The sequence below is a fragment of the Octopus bimaculoides genome, chromosome 28 (genome assembly GCF_046866305.1).
Source record: "Octopus bimaculoides isolate indiv1 chromosome 28, ASM4686630v1, whole genome shotgun sequence".
Taxonomy (NCBI): Eukaryota; Metazoa; Mollusca; class Cephalopoda; order Octopoda; family Octopodidae; genus Octopus; species Octopus bimaculoides.
In genome coordinates, this window is record NC_142955.1 from 12,962,186 (window position 1) to 12,979,078 (window position 16,893).

The 16,893-nt window shown below is 37.6% G+C and overlaps 2 protein-coding genes across 2 annotated transcripts in view; one reads left to right on the top strand and one right to left on the bottom strand.

The window, feature by feature from the left end:
* LOC106881038 (uncharacterized) overlaps window positions 1-16,893 on the top strand; it is a 150,510-nt gene that overhangs the window by 72,727 nt on the left and 60,890 nt on the right. The window lies entirely within an intron of this gene.
* On the bottom strand, window positions 1,550-16,186 carry LOC149130589 (uncharacterized). The gene is made up of 6 exons (XM_089344662.1): window positions 15,471-16,186; window positions 13,577-13,915; window positions 5,745-5,923; window positions 3,546-3,709; window positions 2,045-2,208; window positions 1,550-1,738 (listed from the first exon to the last, which is right to left on the bottom strand). Exons 2-6 carry the CDS (start codon window positions 13,905-13,907, stop codon window positions 1,683-1,685), a joined length of 894 nt encoding a protein of 297 aa, XP_089200788.1. The 5' UTR covers window positions 13,908-13,915; window positions 15,471-16,186; the 3' UTR covers window positions 1,550-1,682.

The following is a 16,893-nucleotide window of genomic DNA, read 5'->3' on the forward strand; positions in this document are numbered from 1 at the left end:
TCTTTCTCTCTGTCTCTCTGTCTCTGTCTCTCTGTCTCTCTGTCTTTCTGTCTCTCTGTCTCTCTGTTTCTCTGTCTCTCTGTTTCTCTGTCTCTGTGTCTCTCTGTCTCTCTGTCTCTCTGTCTCTCTTTCTCTCGTCTTTCTGTCTCTCTTTTTCTCTGTCTCTCTTTTTCTCTGTCTCTCTGTCTCTCTGTCTCTCTGTCTCACTTTCTCTCTGTCTCTCTGTCTCTGTCTCTCTGTTTCTCTGTCTCTCTTTTTCTCTGTCTCTCTGTCTCTCTGCCTCTCTTTCTCTCTGTCTCTCTTTCTCTGTGTCTCTCTGTCTCTCTGTCTCTCTGTCTCTCTTTCTCTCTGTCTCTCTGTCTCTCTGTCTCTCTGTCTCTCTTTCTCTCTGTCTCTCTTTCTCTCTGTCTATCTGTCTCTTTGTCTCTCTGTCTCTCTGTTTCTCTGTCTCTCTTTTTCTCTGTCTCTCTGTCTCTCTGTCTCTCTTTCTCTCTTTCTCTCTGTCTTTCTGTCTCTCTGTCTCTCTTTCTCTCTGTCTCTCTGTCTCTCTGTCTCTCTTTTTCTCTGTCTCTCTGTCTCTCTGTCTCTCTGTCTCTCTGTCTCTCATTCTCTCTGTCTTTCTGTCTCTCTGTCTCTCTTTTTCTCTGTCTCTCTTTTTCTCTGTCTCTCTGTCTCTCTGTCTCTCTGTCTCTCTGTCTCACTTTCTCTCTGTCTCTCTGTCTCTGTCTCTCTGTCTCTCTTTTTCTCTGTCTCTCTGTCTCTCTGTCTCTCTGTCTCTCTCTGTCTCTCTTTCTCTCTGTCTTTCTGTCTCTCTGTCTCTCTGTTTCTCTGTCTCTCTTTTTCTCTGTCTCTCTGTCTCTCTGTCTCTCTGTCTCTCTTTCTCTCTGTCACTCTGTCTCTCTGTCTCTCTTTCTCTCTGTCTCTCTGTCTCTCTTTCTCTCTGTCTCTCTGTCTCTCTGTCTCTCTGTCTCTCTTTCTCTCTGTCTCTCTGTCTCTCTGTCTCTCTTTCTCTTTGTCTCTCTGTCTCTCTGTCTCTCTTTCTCTCTGTCTCTCTGTCTCTCTTTCTCTCTGTCTCTCTGTCTCTCTGTCTCTCTGTCTCGCTGTCTCTCCGTCTCTCTGTCTCTCTTTCTCTTTGTCTCTCTGTCTCTCTGTCTCTCTGTCTCTCTGTCTCTCTTTCTCTCTGTCTCTCTGTCTCTCTGTCTCTCTTTCTCTCTGTCTCTCTTTCTCTCTGTCTCTCTGTCTCTCCGTCTCTCTGTCTCTCTTTCTCGCTTTCTCTCTGTCACTCTGTCTCTCTGTCTCACTTTCTCTCTGTCTCTCTGTCTCTCTGTCTCTCTTTCTCTCTGTCTCTCTGTCTCTCTGTCTTTCTTTCTCTCTGTCTCTCTGTCTCTCTGTCTCTCTGTCTCTCTTTCTCTCTGTCTCTCTGTCTCTCTGTCTCTCTTTCTCTCTGTCTCTCTGTCTTTCTTTCTCTCTGTCTCTCTGTCTCTCTGTCTCTCACTCTTTCTCTCTCTCTGAAAAGAGAGAATGCAAATCACAACTCAAAAGACCGATGCTGGATAGAATATTTGTATGGATTCTTTATTAACAGGTAATACTTGACCAATGCAGATCCCTAGTGGTGGTCAGATGGATTGGATTGACGTTTGCAACAACATCAGTAGTATCAATGGATATCATGTGCTGGGTTAGTTCTGCTGCCTCAGGCGGATGAATATGGCCATGGAATCTGCTAATGCATAACCTGGAAGCAACAATAATAACATCAACAACAAACGTATCGTGGGAGGACTTTATACGTGGTCACTCGAATTACTAAAAATGGCAGCCAAATCTCGGCATCATTTTGTGCGGCGGTCACTGTTGGAACCCCTTTGAATATAAATCAGTTGAATCAACGCTGATTGGCCGCTAAACAATAAGTACAAAATTAACTTTTAGTGTTACTACTCACAGTAAGACACTACGCACGCGCGCGCACACACACACACACACACACACACACACACACACACATACACACACACACAGAAGATACAATATCACTTACCTTTGTCCCATATGACTTTCGATTTTGTATCAGAATAACGAATTGATGGGTAGTAATTTGAGTTGTCAAACTGACAAAAAAGTCGACCCTCATTGATGGTCAACCAGCCACTGTCCTCTGCACAACCATTACCATGTTTTACTATATAGAAACGACGTTTAGACCTAAGAAGTAAGAAAACAAAAATCTTGTTTGGGTTTCAGAATATGTAAATCTAAACTTCTAGTAAATATACCATTATGTCTGCTATATGCAGTTAAATCAATCAGTATTTAATTAAAATAGCCATCTGGGTATCATACTGGGTATCATACTGGGTATACACACTGTCGATAGACTAGTTACTGTAGTATTTTTCCTGAAATAGCATGTATTATGGATTTGCTGTCTATCGGATAGACACGGAAATTCGTCCCAGCAGCAGCCAGTGAGAGCAAAAGATTTTATTTCAGGACACAAATATTGCAGAAACTGGCCTGTTGAGACTGTATATACGCTATGTGTCATACATAGATGTTAGAATGTGCAGTGACAGCCCAAAGAGCCGTCTATAGATTCCATTTGCAACGAGATCTATCTTAAAAACAAAGATGTGTGCGTCAACACTTACATACATATAAACAACATATAAACAGAAATACAGACATACGCACACCCACACCCACGCACACACACACACGCACACACACACACACACACACACACACACACACACATACACACACAAATACGCAAATCTGTGCAAATGTGAATACGTAAGGAAAGGCAAAAGTACACACGAGGCATACAATTTAGCAAAATAACTAGAAAACGCTCGAGCATATAAACGATAATATTTTCCCGTGTTAAACATCTTAGCAAAGCGTCAAGAGAAATGAATATAATAGAATATAATAATATTTAAAAGGAACAAAGACAAGTAAATATTATTATGGTATACATTTTAAGGTGAATGTATATTTTGGGGCTTTTCTCACTTTAAAACATGCCATTTGACGCGAAAGCCAGGAAACTATACAATTCGTCAAGAGAAAGCATTTCATTTAGACGTATGGTGTTAAAAATACAGAAATCTATTAGCACTAGAGAAATAGACTCTAGCAATGGCTGTGGAATTGCTAAATCAGTATCTCTGCTTCTTTTAAAAAACATCAGTAGTAAGTAGCTTTTGGCATGCGCATGGCAAGACTTATTTAGTCTCGACTGTTATAGAAAAATAGTGATTAACAAACCACCGGTGCTGCAGTTATCCGGAAGGCTCGATAGATTTAAATTTTAGCGACAGAAGTTATATTAGTTCAAATTTGAATTCTGTATACCATACTAAATGAAGATATAAAGTTGAAAGCCTGAAAATCTGTCGTTCGTCTTCAGAACGTTTTGCGTTTAAATGTATTGCGTTGAAATATATCAGTAGCAAACGAAAAGTGATTTTAAATCTATAAGTCTCTACATAACAAAACATCTCTACGCCACAAGAAAAGAAAATATATTAACATACCGATATCCTGTAATTGAGAATTTAAGTCCGGTGGCTGAAGCCAGGTCGTTCCATGGCGAACTTTTCAAGTTTTTCGGAGAGAACCAGCTTTCAATGGTTGTATTTCGTCCATTAAATATCATAGTTACCACATCACTTTCGTCTTTTCTAATCACGAGTTTCACCTGCAAAAGAAATGAACATGTAGCACACACACACACGCACACACGCATACATACACACTCACACATATTCACACACGCATAATGAAAAATAATTGGATCAAGTTAAATAGCTCGAGATACTTTAAAATGCACTTCTTTAGTCTAATGTCTACTCTCATTTTTATTTCACCATTCCTTTGAGCAAATCGAATCTATATAACAGACGAAATTAACGATTTTTATTTGTCACTCGCCTAATAGGTATCTTATCATCCATAAATGCAACAAATAATATATTTAATTACCCTTCACTTGAAAATTTCATATATTACCATGATACTATCTCGTATATATATATATATATATATATATATACTTTTACACTTTTACACTTTTACTTGTTCGATATTTTATGTAAATACCCGCCTCGGAGTTTAAAAAAGTGTAAGAGGCACAACAGCAAACTAAATTGTTTTACACCATTTTCCATGGCACAAAATTCAGAGAGCCTACAACCCACATTAACTCTAACCTTCACACACACACACGCACAAACGCACGCACGCACGCATATATATCGTACAACATTTAAAAGCTAAGCGCAGTACCAGAACTTTCGACTCAGGTGAAATGTTACAAAATCCTCCAAGTCCTTGTTAGATTATCCACGTAAGAGAAGATTGGACCGGCTTCTTTAACTGGGATCAAGTCGTATAAGTTATATTGATGACGTCAAACGAAACTGGTGATATCCTAATATAATGTTTTGCGTCTGTGTATATGTGTGTGTATTTCATTCATACCACTTGACAAATGGTTTCCTTGTGTTTATGTCCCTGTGTTTATGTCCCAAAGAAATTGATATAATATATACAAAAGAATTAGTTCTACTAAACCCATTCAAGGCGGTGCCGTAACATGGCCGTAGTGCAATGACTGAAGCAGGCAATATATATATATATATATATATATGTATATATATATATATATATATATATATATATATATATATAAATATATGTATATAAATATATGTATATATAAATATATATGTATACATACGTACATACATACATACATACATACATACATACATATATATATATATATATATATGTGTGTGTGTGTGTCTGTGTGTGTGTGTGTGTGTGTGTGAGTGTGTGTGTGTGTGTGTGTGTGTGTATATATATAAATAATATCAATATTTGTATATCAACGGCTGCTAGATAAGTCATTGTCTGCTAAATAGTGTTAATGCTTCTGCCCACCAAAATGTGTAGCCATCTATCCATGAGAGAAAACATTGAGACGTTAAGTTTAGTAATTAGATTTATAGCATAAAACACACAACGATCTGTGTTCTTAATTTCCTTAACCCCATGTAGAGTACAGGACTGCAGTAACAGATCGCTAAAGGCTGGTAAATTTGTCGATGAATTTCAGTTGTCCCCAGGTGTAGCCGTCAACCATTTCTTCCGTTTCTGTTGAACTTTTCCATGCTGTTCTTTCTTTTTCTTTTTTTTTTTAAATTTTCACCCTTCTGCCTCCCTTGAGATATTCATCGGACGGCTTGCCTTGTAAAATCAGAAAGAGGTCCCCGCTCGATGTGTCCTAGCTAACTTCATTCCCTGCTCTTGATCTGAGTTCCGATAGGTTACTGGCTCACATATTCCCACAAGGTTTTGTTTGTTACTCAATCTTGCCGTCTCACAAGAAGAATGACAAGATTATTCAAATCGACCAGCATTATATTATGCAGGTTCAATAAAACTTTGTCCAGTCATGTATCGTAAGTTGATTTCATCGATTTTGCTTCCCATTTACTGGCCACTCCCCAAAAGGAGAGTCTTTTGTTTATGATAATTATTCTTATTACTGCAGTTTGTCACGGATAAAAATACATCATAATACTGTTACACCGGCCTAATATATCATTTTTGCAGGTGAAATATGTCCCAAACAGAATTAAATTGATCTAAAAGTCTGTTAATCATTATTACTATCATTATGAAAATAATGATTCTGTGTGCACTTGTTCGCACGTATGAATACATACCTCATCAATTGGAAGATAGTTCCAGAAATCAAGGAGAGAGTGTCGGAAGAAGTTAGGACAGAAGGTACCATTGCATTTGTCCACTTTCCAGGATGAAGGACTTCCTATATTCATAAATGAATCATAAACTTTTGAACCAGCTCCCTTTGATATGCCATATGTTTTAATCCATCCGCTATCTGAAATAATAATATTAATAATAATAATAATAATAATAATGATAATAATAAATTTGTTTTAATACATCGGCTATCTGAAATAATAATAGTAGTAATAATAATAATAATAATAATAATAATAATAATAATAATAATAATAATAATAATAATAATAATAATAATAATAAATGCCCTAATGCAATACCAGGCAGTGGCTCTCATGGCTTCTGACCTAAACTGATTGGAAGTGTTATCATGTACATTATTTTGTCTTGGTATAAAAAGATGGGCTGCAGCAAACATTCTGCTTAATAACACAGATTTGCTTGTCAGTTGTTTGACCTTAACCAGTTGAGCATGTCCCTTGGTGGCTGACGATATGTGCATCTCTGATCATGAGCAGAAGTAGTGGGGGATCATCATAGCCATGTGCTGACAGGAATTCTTTGGGGTTTGAATAATTCACCTTTGGAAACATGGGTGTTTTGCTCAACATCTTTAAACAAACCTTATTCAGGGACCTTTTGAGCGGGATCGGCTACTCGACCTGAATAAAATTCTAACTGGGCCCCACCTGCGAGGTCATGCGCTGTTTATCTTGATATGAGATCACCATGTCGCGCACATATGGTTGTGATGCATGTGCCTGGGGTACTCTTATCAGACAGGTAGTCATGATGGGTATAAAATGGGCTTCGTATATTTTACCCTAGTGTCACTTTGATGGCATGCACTGCTCTCTCACTCAATAATAATAATAATAATAATAATAATAATAAACATTATCTTTTCTAGTAACGGCATAAGGCCTGAATATTAGTGGTGAGGGGACTAGTTGATTCTATCCACCCCAGTGTTTCACTGGTACTCAATTTATCAACCCTGAATAGATAAAAGGCAAAGTCGGACTCGGCGGAATTTGAACTCAGAAAGTAGCGGCTGACGAAATACCGCTAAAAACCTCGCCCTGTGTGCTATTACGATTCTGCCTGCCTGCCTGCCGCTTAATAATAATCTTTTCTATTCTAGGCACAAGGCCTGAAATTCGGTGGGAGGGGGGGGCAGTCGATTAGATCGACACCAGTACGCAACTGGTTACTAAATTTATCGACCTCGAAAGGATGAAAGGTAGTCGACCTCGGCGGAATTTGAACTCAGAATATGTGCATTTTGCGCGTCGCGCTAGCGATTTTGCCTGGTCACCGTCTTAATAATGATAATGATGATAATAATAATAATAATAATAATAATAATAATAATAATAATAATAATAATAATAATAATAATAATAATAATAATAATAATAATAATAATAATAGTAATAATAGTAATAATAATTATGATAATAATAATAATAATAATAATAATAATAATAATAATAATAATAATAATAATAATAATAGTAATAATAATAATAATAATAATAATAATAATGTAAACGTGGATCTTATGGTTGTAAAGATCAGCTACTCATCAATAAGATGATCTTAGAAGATTGTCACAAGCGACACAAAAACTTGTCAATAGCCTGGATAGACTATAAAAAGGCCTTTGATAGCCTACCACATAGCTGGATTAGGAAATGTCTGGAAATGTATAAAATAGCTCCTACTCTGCGAAACTTTTTATCTGTAAGTATGAGATCATGGAGAACCACACTGATGTTGAACAATGACAATGAATCTCTAAATGCTGGAGATGTAAGAATTTCATGTGGCATTTTCCAGGGTGACTCACTATCACCACTCCTCTTCTGTCTAGCCCTAATACCGCTCTCAAAATTGCTCAATGATGCACAGTATGGTTATAAAATATTTGATAAAAATATAAATCATCTCATTTACATGGATGATTTAAAGCTCTTTGCAAAAAATGACCAACAACTCAAAGGCCTACTAGCGATTGTTAAACAATTCAGTGATGACATCAGGATGCAATTTGGCCTTGATAAATGTGCAAAAGCTATCTTTATCAAAGGAAAAATGACAAATACATCTAATGTGAACCTTGACCAGCAAAATGTCATAAAAGAGTTAGAACCAGCGGAGAGCTACAAATACCTAGGGGTAATTGAAGGGGACAATATCAAGCACTCAGTGATGAGGGAAAGGATCAGAAGAGAATGTTATCGCAGGGTGAGAGCAATACTGAAGACAGAGCTGAACGCGAGAAACAGGATCGAAGCGATCAATGCTCTAGCCATACCAGTCGTGACTTACAGTTTCAACATCGTTAACTGGTCAATTACTGAAATATGTAATGTTGACAGAAAAATACGAAAACTGTTGACAATGCATAGAATGCACCACCCTAAGGCAGATATAGAACGTCTTTATCTGCCAAGAAAAGAGGGAGGTCGAGGACTACTACAGCTGGCATTATCAATGAAGGTAGCCACAATTGGCCTAGACACCTATATGAAAAACTCTGAGGACTGGATGCTAAAACTTGTCTTAAAATATGAAAGCAAGAAAGCATCTTACTCAGTAACAAAACAGACAAAGGAATATCTAAGTGAATTCCAATTGCAACAAATTCAAGAATTAGACGAACTAGAAACACCTACAGAAAAAGCTAAGCGCTTGAAAACCCGTGCTAAAATTGCTGCCTTAGCTATTATGACTGAAAAATGGCATGGAAAACCTCTCAATGGCAAATACCCAAAGAGAGCGAATAATGCAGATATTGACAAAGCCCTTACCCACCAATGGTTAATGGCCTCTGGATTGAAATCAGAAACAGAGGGGTTTATCATAGCAGCCCAAGATCAATGCCTACCTACAAAGAACTACCAGGCCAACATATTAAAGAACGGCAGCTCCCCATTATGTCGTATATGCCAACAACAAAATGAGACCATCGATCATGTTGTCTCCATGTGCAGTCTGCTTGCGCCTACAGAGTATCTCAACAGGCATGATAGAGCTGCACAATATATTCACTGGGTAATATGCAAAAACCTGGACTTGCCCCATGATAAAAACTGGTGGGAACACAAACCACCCCCAGTACTTGAAAATGATCACATTGCACTCCTCTGGAACTTCACCATTCAAACTGACAGAAAGATAGACGCAAATAGGCCAGACATCATACTGAAAGACTTCAGACAAAAATCATGCCTCCTCATTGATATGACTGTCCCAATTGATATAAACGTATCTGTCAAGACCTACCAAAAACTGAGCAAATATAAAGATCTTGAAATAGAAATTAGCAAAATGTGGAATCTGAAGACGAAAACAATACCTATTGTCATAGGTGCCCTGGGAATGACAGCGAAACGGGCTGATTACTACCTAGCTCAGATACCAGGAAACCCCAAAATGGCTGAAGTCCAAAAGATAGTGCTCATGGGAACTGCCCATATCCTACGTAAAATACTGTCTATGTGATCTCAAATTTTAAAGCAAACATAATTTTCTTATGGTTTCTTAAACATTCACTTGAACAAAACTGTACAAATCCAAATATATGGTACCCTAGGCATAACACCTACATGAACTTCTAACTTGTTGTCTCTTGAGGTCTCTGGGTGAGACTTGGATCCAACTTGTACAAATGCAAAACAAAAGTCAAACATAAAATAATAATAATAATAATAATAATAATAGTAATAATAGTAATAATAATTATGATAATAATAATAATAATAATAATAATAATAATAATAATTATGATAATAATAATAATAATAATAATAATAATAGTAATAATAATAATAATAATAATAATAATAATAATAATAATAATTATGATAATAATAATAATAATAATAATAATAATTATGATAATAATAATAATAATAATAATAGTAATAATAATAATAATAATAATAATAATAATAATAATAATAATCATAATAATAATAATAATGATAATAATTTTGATTTCATTTATTTGCCACAAGGGTGAAGAATGAGGAGAACAATACAAAGATAGCCTTAAATTGTTGGGGTTTACATAAAATGAAATGATAAAAAAGGAAAGAACGAAAGGAAGTAAGTAAGCATGGTATACACTGGAAAATAAGGGACATATGCATAGCATACAAGGATTTAAAAAAAGCGGTGGGAAGGATGATAAAGATGTGGCCCTCTTGATAGAGGAAAGCCTCTTGGGATAATCGAGGAAACCCTAAACGTAACGTTGGAAATTGGTGAGGTTATTCCAGGAACTTCTCTCCATTTGTTTTAAGGCTTTCTCTAATGCCTGTCTGACAGGATTCAAGAATTTCCAGTAGCGCTTGTGAACGTCCATCCCGATTCTTTTCAATCCAATTACGCCAGATTCGAACATAATCATTCTTATTTTCAGTATGTATAAGATTTTCTGACTCCTCGCTACCAGTGTTTTTAAAAAGATTTTCCTTCAGCTTGTCACAGCGGACAAACTGAAATAGCCTTTGAGCCAATTTATTCAAGTTGAAATTATTAGTGCTTGGGCGGAAACTCAGTCCAAGCTCCAAAACTGAGGCAACATCGGGCGAAGGTTTTAGTTTAGATAAATTTATGATCGACTTATTGACAAGTGTGATGGATTTTCTTGGGCAAGTCGTTTTCATTGTCTTACTCTCATTAGATTCTTGACTACCTTTTGGGCTTTCTCGAAATCTTCACATAAATCATGGAACCTATTGGGTTAGGGTTAAGGTTAGGGTTAGGGTTCGACGGCATACTGCATTCACGGATCTTGAAACCGCGGGATATCTTTAAAATTTCAGTTTTGATTTCAAACTTCCTGATGCACAACATGTCAATGTGGAATACGTATCTCCAACTATAACAATCTAATGGCGTACTGATCACAAAAAATATCGATACCAGCTGCGGCATTTCCTAAGGTGACTCACTTTCACCTTTAATTTGCTGCATAGCCCTAATACCCCGTACAAGTAAACTTAACAGAACAAGGTATGAATATAAAATCTGTGACAAGAAAATAAGTCATCTATTTTATATGGATGACTTAAAACTCTATGGCGAAGACGATAATGAGATTGAAGAACTACTATGTACTGTAAAAAAGCATTCAGTGATGACACTGAGATAGAATTTGGGTTTGTTAAACGTGCCAAGGCCGCTTTCCAGAAAGGGAACTCATAAAAGACCTCGAGCAGGAACAAACTTACAAGTACCTCGGAGTAAGTGAAAGCTCTGGTATTCAGCATGCAAGTATGAAAGAGAAGACCCGGAAGGGGTCTTAGAGGAGAGTTCGAGCAGTCGTAAGATCCGAGTTAAATGCACGTAAGAAGGTGTTAGCTATAAATTCCTTAACAGTTCCGGTTGTTAGTTACAGTTTCAATGTGCTGAATTGGAATATAAGCGAAATAAGGAAGATTGGAGGGAAAATCCGCAAGCTGCTGACTTGCAATAAGGTGTACCACCCACAGGCAGACGCGGATCGTCTTTACCTACCGAGAGTTCAAGGAGGTCGAGGCTTGATTCAATTTGAAATCTCCTACAAAACCACCACAAATTGAATGGCAAAATGTCTAGAAACATCTAACGACTAGTAGCTAAAGCTCGTTGAAAACGATGAAAGACGGAAGAAGCTACATTCTGTTATGAAAGAGAGCAAAATATCTTCAAGTGAGTTGAACAGCATGATAGAAGTGCTGCAACTGTAGTTGAAAAGAAGGTTAAATCAATAGCAAAGCAAAATGTGTTTGAACAATTGGCTGATAACTGGGAACAAAAAGCTCTGCATGGCAAATATGTGGCCCGTAGCAAACAAGCTGATGTAGACCAGAAGCGCACCCATCAGTGGCTACGGAGCTCAAGGCTAAAGGCAGAGAGAGAAGGCTTTATCTTGGCTTTCCAAGATCAGAGCATATTGACCCGGAACTATCAAGCCAATGTGATGAAAAATGATGTAGATCCAAAGTGACGATACAGCAACGATGGGATAGAAACAGTGGACCACCTAATCTCTGGAAGTAAGGATTTAGTACCTGTAGAGTACAAACCAAGACATGACAGCGTTGGCCAATATCTACACTGGATAAAGTGTCGCCATTATAAAATCAAAACTGCTGACAAATCGTACAAACACCACACTGAAGTTGTAAGAGAGAGAGAGAGAGAAAATGTAACTATTCTTTGGGACTTACCAGTATGTACTGACCAGACCATTAAGTCAAACAAAGCAGATATTGTGGTGAAAGGCCAAAGCAATAACGTCTGTTTATTGATTGAAAATGATCATACCCTCTGACCATAATATCTCGGCAAAAGCATTTGATAAGCTCAGAAGATATAAAGATTTGCTAATCGAAATCAAAAAGATGTGGCCTCTCAAGACGGTTACAATACCAGTGATTGTAGGAGCACTTGGAATGATCAAGAAAAGAACTGATAACTAATTAAGAATGATCCCTGGCTTACCATCCATGCAGGAAGTGCAAAAACCTGTCTTAACTGGCACGTCAGACGTATTGAGAAGAGCATTGTCGCTGTGAATTTTCTTTCCCTTTTCTTCCTTTACTTTCTTTGTTTACATCTTTATTTTCGTTTTTTGTTTTTTATTTTTTCCGCTGTGTCGTTCTTCCCCTTTTTTTCTCTATCACATGACTTTGTAATTGGACAATTTCGTGAGTTTGTATTTGTGGTCTACCAATGTATACAGTGCGATAATCTGCGCTGGGTGTCAGGAAGACACTCGGCAAGAATTGGAAACGATTGAAAGATGATAAAGAAAATTACAATAATAATAATAGATAGATAGATAGAGAGATAGATAGATGAGTTCTTAACTTTTGTATACGATTGCCAAATTCCATCACTCTACTACTACTACTACTACTACTACTACTACTACTACTACTACTACTTATAATAATAATAATAATAATTTTGGGGCTATTATGTCAAAATGTAACCGTTTGTAGAGACTCGATATTCGAATGCTGAGGTTACTCTAAACAATAATTCCCTTCATGTAAGCTTTGGAAAAGTTGAAATACGTTTAAGCCCAACCGGTGACCTTGAAATACAAGGTTGGCATATGACAGGGGTCTGGGCAACCTGTTTAAAGATGATGTCTCAATAAAAATATAGGTGGTTGTATCACTTCATCATTCCAACACACTCTACGAGTGAAAACGCCAAATGGAAAATGATTTGAACAACAGTGAGACTGAGACTGGATCTGATAACGGTGAAGATCTCTCGCCTGGCAGGGTGGGCTCGGTCGTCATCGAGCGACTGTAGTAGGAAGGAAAGGAAGAAAGACGGATTGCATTGGTGATGGAATGTTACATACGAAGTAGCATTGGACAAATGAGAGAGATATGGTTTGAAAAGGTAATGTTTGATGAAACTCGACAGAGACACACTGACCAAGAAAGACAGATAAAAATGAAATGCTGCTTAACAGAAGTAGGAATCGAAGAAAACATATATAGAAACTACCAGACGGAAAATAGCAACGTAAGAGAGGGAGATGTTAATGACACAGAATGCAGGGATATGGAGAGACAACAGCAACAGCAACCACAACAACAATAATATCAACAACAACGTCAACAAGAATATTGATTTGAAATCTTGGCCAGCAATTTCGATGGTAGAGGAATAAGTCGATTTCATGGATCCTCTGCGTTCAACCGGTAGTTATATCTTATCGCACAATGTAAGAAAGAAAAACAACTAATAATAATGAAGCTTCACTTACATCTATAGAAGGAAATCTCGTTGACGTCATTCGTGCTGACGACTGTCATTATATTTTTCGGTGAGTAATTCTTACAAACATGGCTGACTTTGTGGTAAGTAAAGAATTCTGATTGGCTGTTCAGAGCGATGACGGCACATTCCAGTACACTTGATACGGTGGAGAATTGTTGTGTTGGAGGTGTCTGAAGATAACCATAGGAATAACCAGGTTCCAAACGATTGTAGTAAGCTTCACCAAATTCCTGATCTGAGGTAACAGCCAGGATTGTTGTAAGGGTTAAGAGCAGCACTTCCATTGCATCTGGACGGGTAAAATGAAACAGGGACATTCTTGGCTCTATGATTGAAAGAGGGAGAAAGAAGGGTGAAAGAAATGACATGAAAGAGAGAGAGAGAGAGAGAGAGAGAGAGAGAAAGAAAGAGAGAGAGAAAGAGTGAGATAGACAGATAGACAGGCAGAGATTGAAAGGATTTTTGGAAAGAGAAAAAAGACAAAGTAAAATTTAATATTTAGAAAGAGAACTAGGAAGAGAAGGTAGAAAAGTGTAAGAGAGTAACAGAAAGAAACCCTGTAAGTGGGAGAAGATAAGTTTGGGTGAGATGGAAGATGTCTGTAAAAGAACACGAAAAAGACATTAATTACGATTTAAAATGAAAGTTTTAAGATATATTTGTGTTATTAATAAAGGTGCGGCTCCTGGTTATGATTTAAACTACATCAAGTAGTGGGGCCTCTTTGGGGTTTTTTTGAGGAGTGCAGAAACACCTCTTAGCTACTGGTGTTTCCACGTCTATTCTGACTTGGAACAGTAAAAAGTGTCAGAGTTCCAACTATGGGTTAATTGACAAGTCAGTTTGGCAGATGAAGGTCATTAGCCTGGTGGGTGGAGGGGGCGATACAACTAAGGGATGGAAACCCCGTTTCATTGCAACAATATTCAACAATGGTTACTACCGACTTAACAGGGTATTGATCCATACATTATAAGGGTGAAATCGAAAACGTAACGTTCTGTAAGTAAATAGCCTCAAAAATGTTTCAAGAATTTCTTCGGGGTCAATATACGAAGTCCTGATTAAATTACATGCATTAATCCTACATCGAGAAAGAGCTGCATGAATATGTGTGCTAATTGGACAAAAGCATCAACAATTATCGATAAAGGGTAAATATATTTTTTTCCCTTTATATAATCAAAAAAACTGTAATATTTGCCAGTCTCTCTGCACAATATAATTCACAATCTCATCCAAAAGGGCTGTAAAATATTCACTTTACTTTGCATATCCAGTGGGAGCATAAATTCATTTGAGATTCCTGCGTTGTTGTAAAACGAATGTACAAATGCAGAAAAGAAAAATTGTGGATTAAATAATTCAGTGTTATTTAAAGTATCACAGTATTCTCAGCCATCTAGAAAATACATCATCATCATCATCATCATTATCATCTGCCTCATCTGATGAAAAACATCTTCATCGCAGTATAATTCTATTCGCCATTTCTATTTTATCCTTCGGTAAGCGCAGCTTACACTTAGGTGAATCTCACGGAATAACCGCTCGGGCTTCAATTAATGATGCCTGTATCCATCTAAAATATTTGAAACATCCACTGACGATACATGAGATTTAAATGCTTATTCACATTTTCTTTTTGTACTGAATATTCGCTGCTGCAATTGCGATGCATATAATATGCACGTGCATCTGTTATGCCATCAAATATGGCAGTATGGATCAGCGAATAAGGGAGAACTCTACATGGTGGCTAGACCTTAAATAATATACAAATACACACACTCACACAACCTGGTCTTAATCCTTACAGACTCTAATCCTTACACACGAAATACCACGAAATACCATGCGATATAAAAGAAAACACTTACTTTCACTGAGATTGAAGGCAGACCCTACACCGTAGTTTGTTATGTGAACGATTGATATCAGGACTGCTCATTAATGTCACAATTTTGCTCTGATCTTCCTCCCGTCTTCTACTCACAATATTTTCTTCTATTCCCCAAAGTAGAGTCTCTTCAAATATGCCAGTACTGGTCACTGCTCTCCGTCCGATGTTCTCTTATCAGTATTACCTACAAACTCCGATGTGTCTATGAATGACCAAAACGCATTGACTGTCCACTGCTGTTAGTATCATCCACTCAGATCAAGCTTGTTTACTAATGTGTCTGTATTTCTCCACTGAAGTGAAAATACACCTAGCTTTGAGCACGTCTTATCTTATTGCTATGAAGAAAAAAGTCCTTGAAAAGAGTTTTGTACTTCACTAAACATAGAAAGAATCACGGCTGAGTAATTATTGAAGTAGTTCCGATGGTGATAATGTCGTTGCTATGGTGTTTATGGTGGTGGCATTATTGTGCTAGCATTCGGTGATGGCGTGATGTGTTTATGAAATATAAAAGATGAACAGGGAACGTTACTATATAGATTTCCAATGAAGAAAGGCATTGAAATCCGTCAACGCAGTTGAGACAACGAGGACTTGTTCATATATCTGCACGGAACACAATCAATTTTAATCATTGATTGTATTTATTAAAAAATATCTTTTTTTCTTTTCATGACAAATAACTGGCGCAAAGATATTTACTTCGGTGCTTCTTAAGTACAAATATAACGCCCGCGGATGCAGCACGCCCGCCCCCCGCTCCCCCGCACACACACACACACACACACACACACACACACGCGCGTTTTATATATAGTCTGGACACTCGTGAGCTGGAACAACAACAGCTCTCTCTCTCTGTCTCTCTTTCTCTCTGTCTCTCTGTCTCTCTTTCTCTCTGTCTCTCTGTCTCTCTGTCTCTCTTTCTCTCTGTCTCTCTGTCTCTCTGCCTCTCTTTCTCTCTGTCTCTCTGTCTCTCTGTCTCTCTTTTTCTCTGTCTCTCTGTCTATCTTTCTCTCTGTCTCTCTTTCTCTCTGTCTTTCTGTCTCTCTGACTCTCTGTCTCTCTGTCTCTGTCTCTCTGTCTCTCTGTCTCTCTGTCTCTCTGTCTCTTTTTCTCTCTGTCTTTCTGTCTCTCTGTCTCTCTTTCTCTCTGTCTCTCTGTCTCTCTTTCTCTCTGTCTCTCTGTCTCTCTTTCTCTCTGTCTCTCTGTCTCTCTGTCTCTGTCTCTCTGTCTCTCTGTCTCTCTGTCTCTCTTTCTCTCTGTCTCTCTGTCTCTCTGTTTCTCTGTCTCTCTTTTTCTCTGTCTCTCTGTCGCTCTGTCTCTCTTTCTCTCTGTCTTTCTGTCTCTCTGTCTCTCTTTCTCTCTGTCTCTCTGTCTCTCTGTCTCTCTTTTTC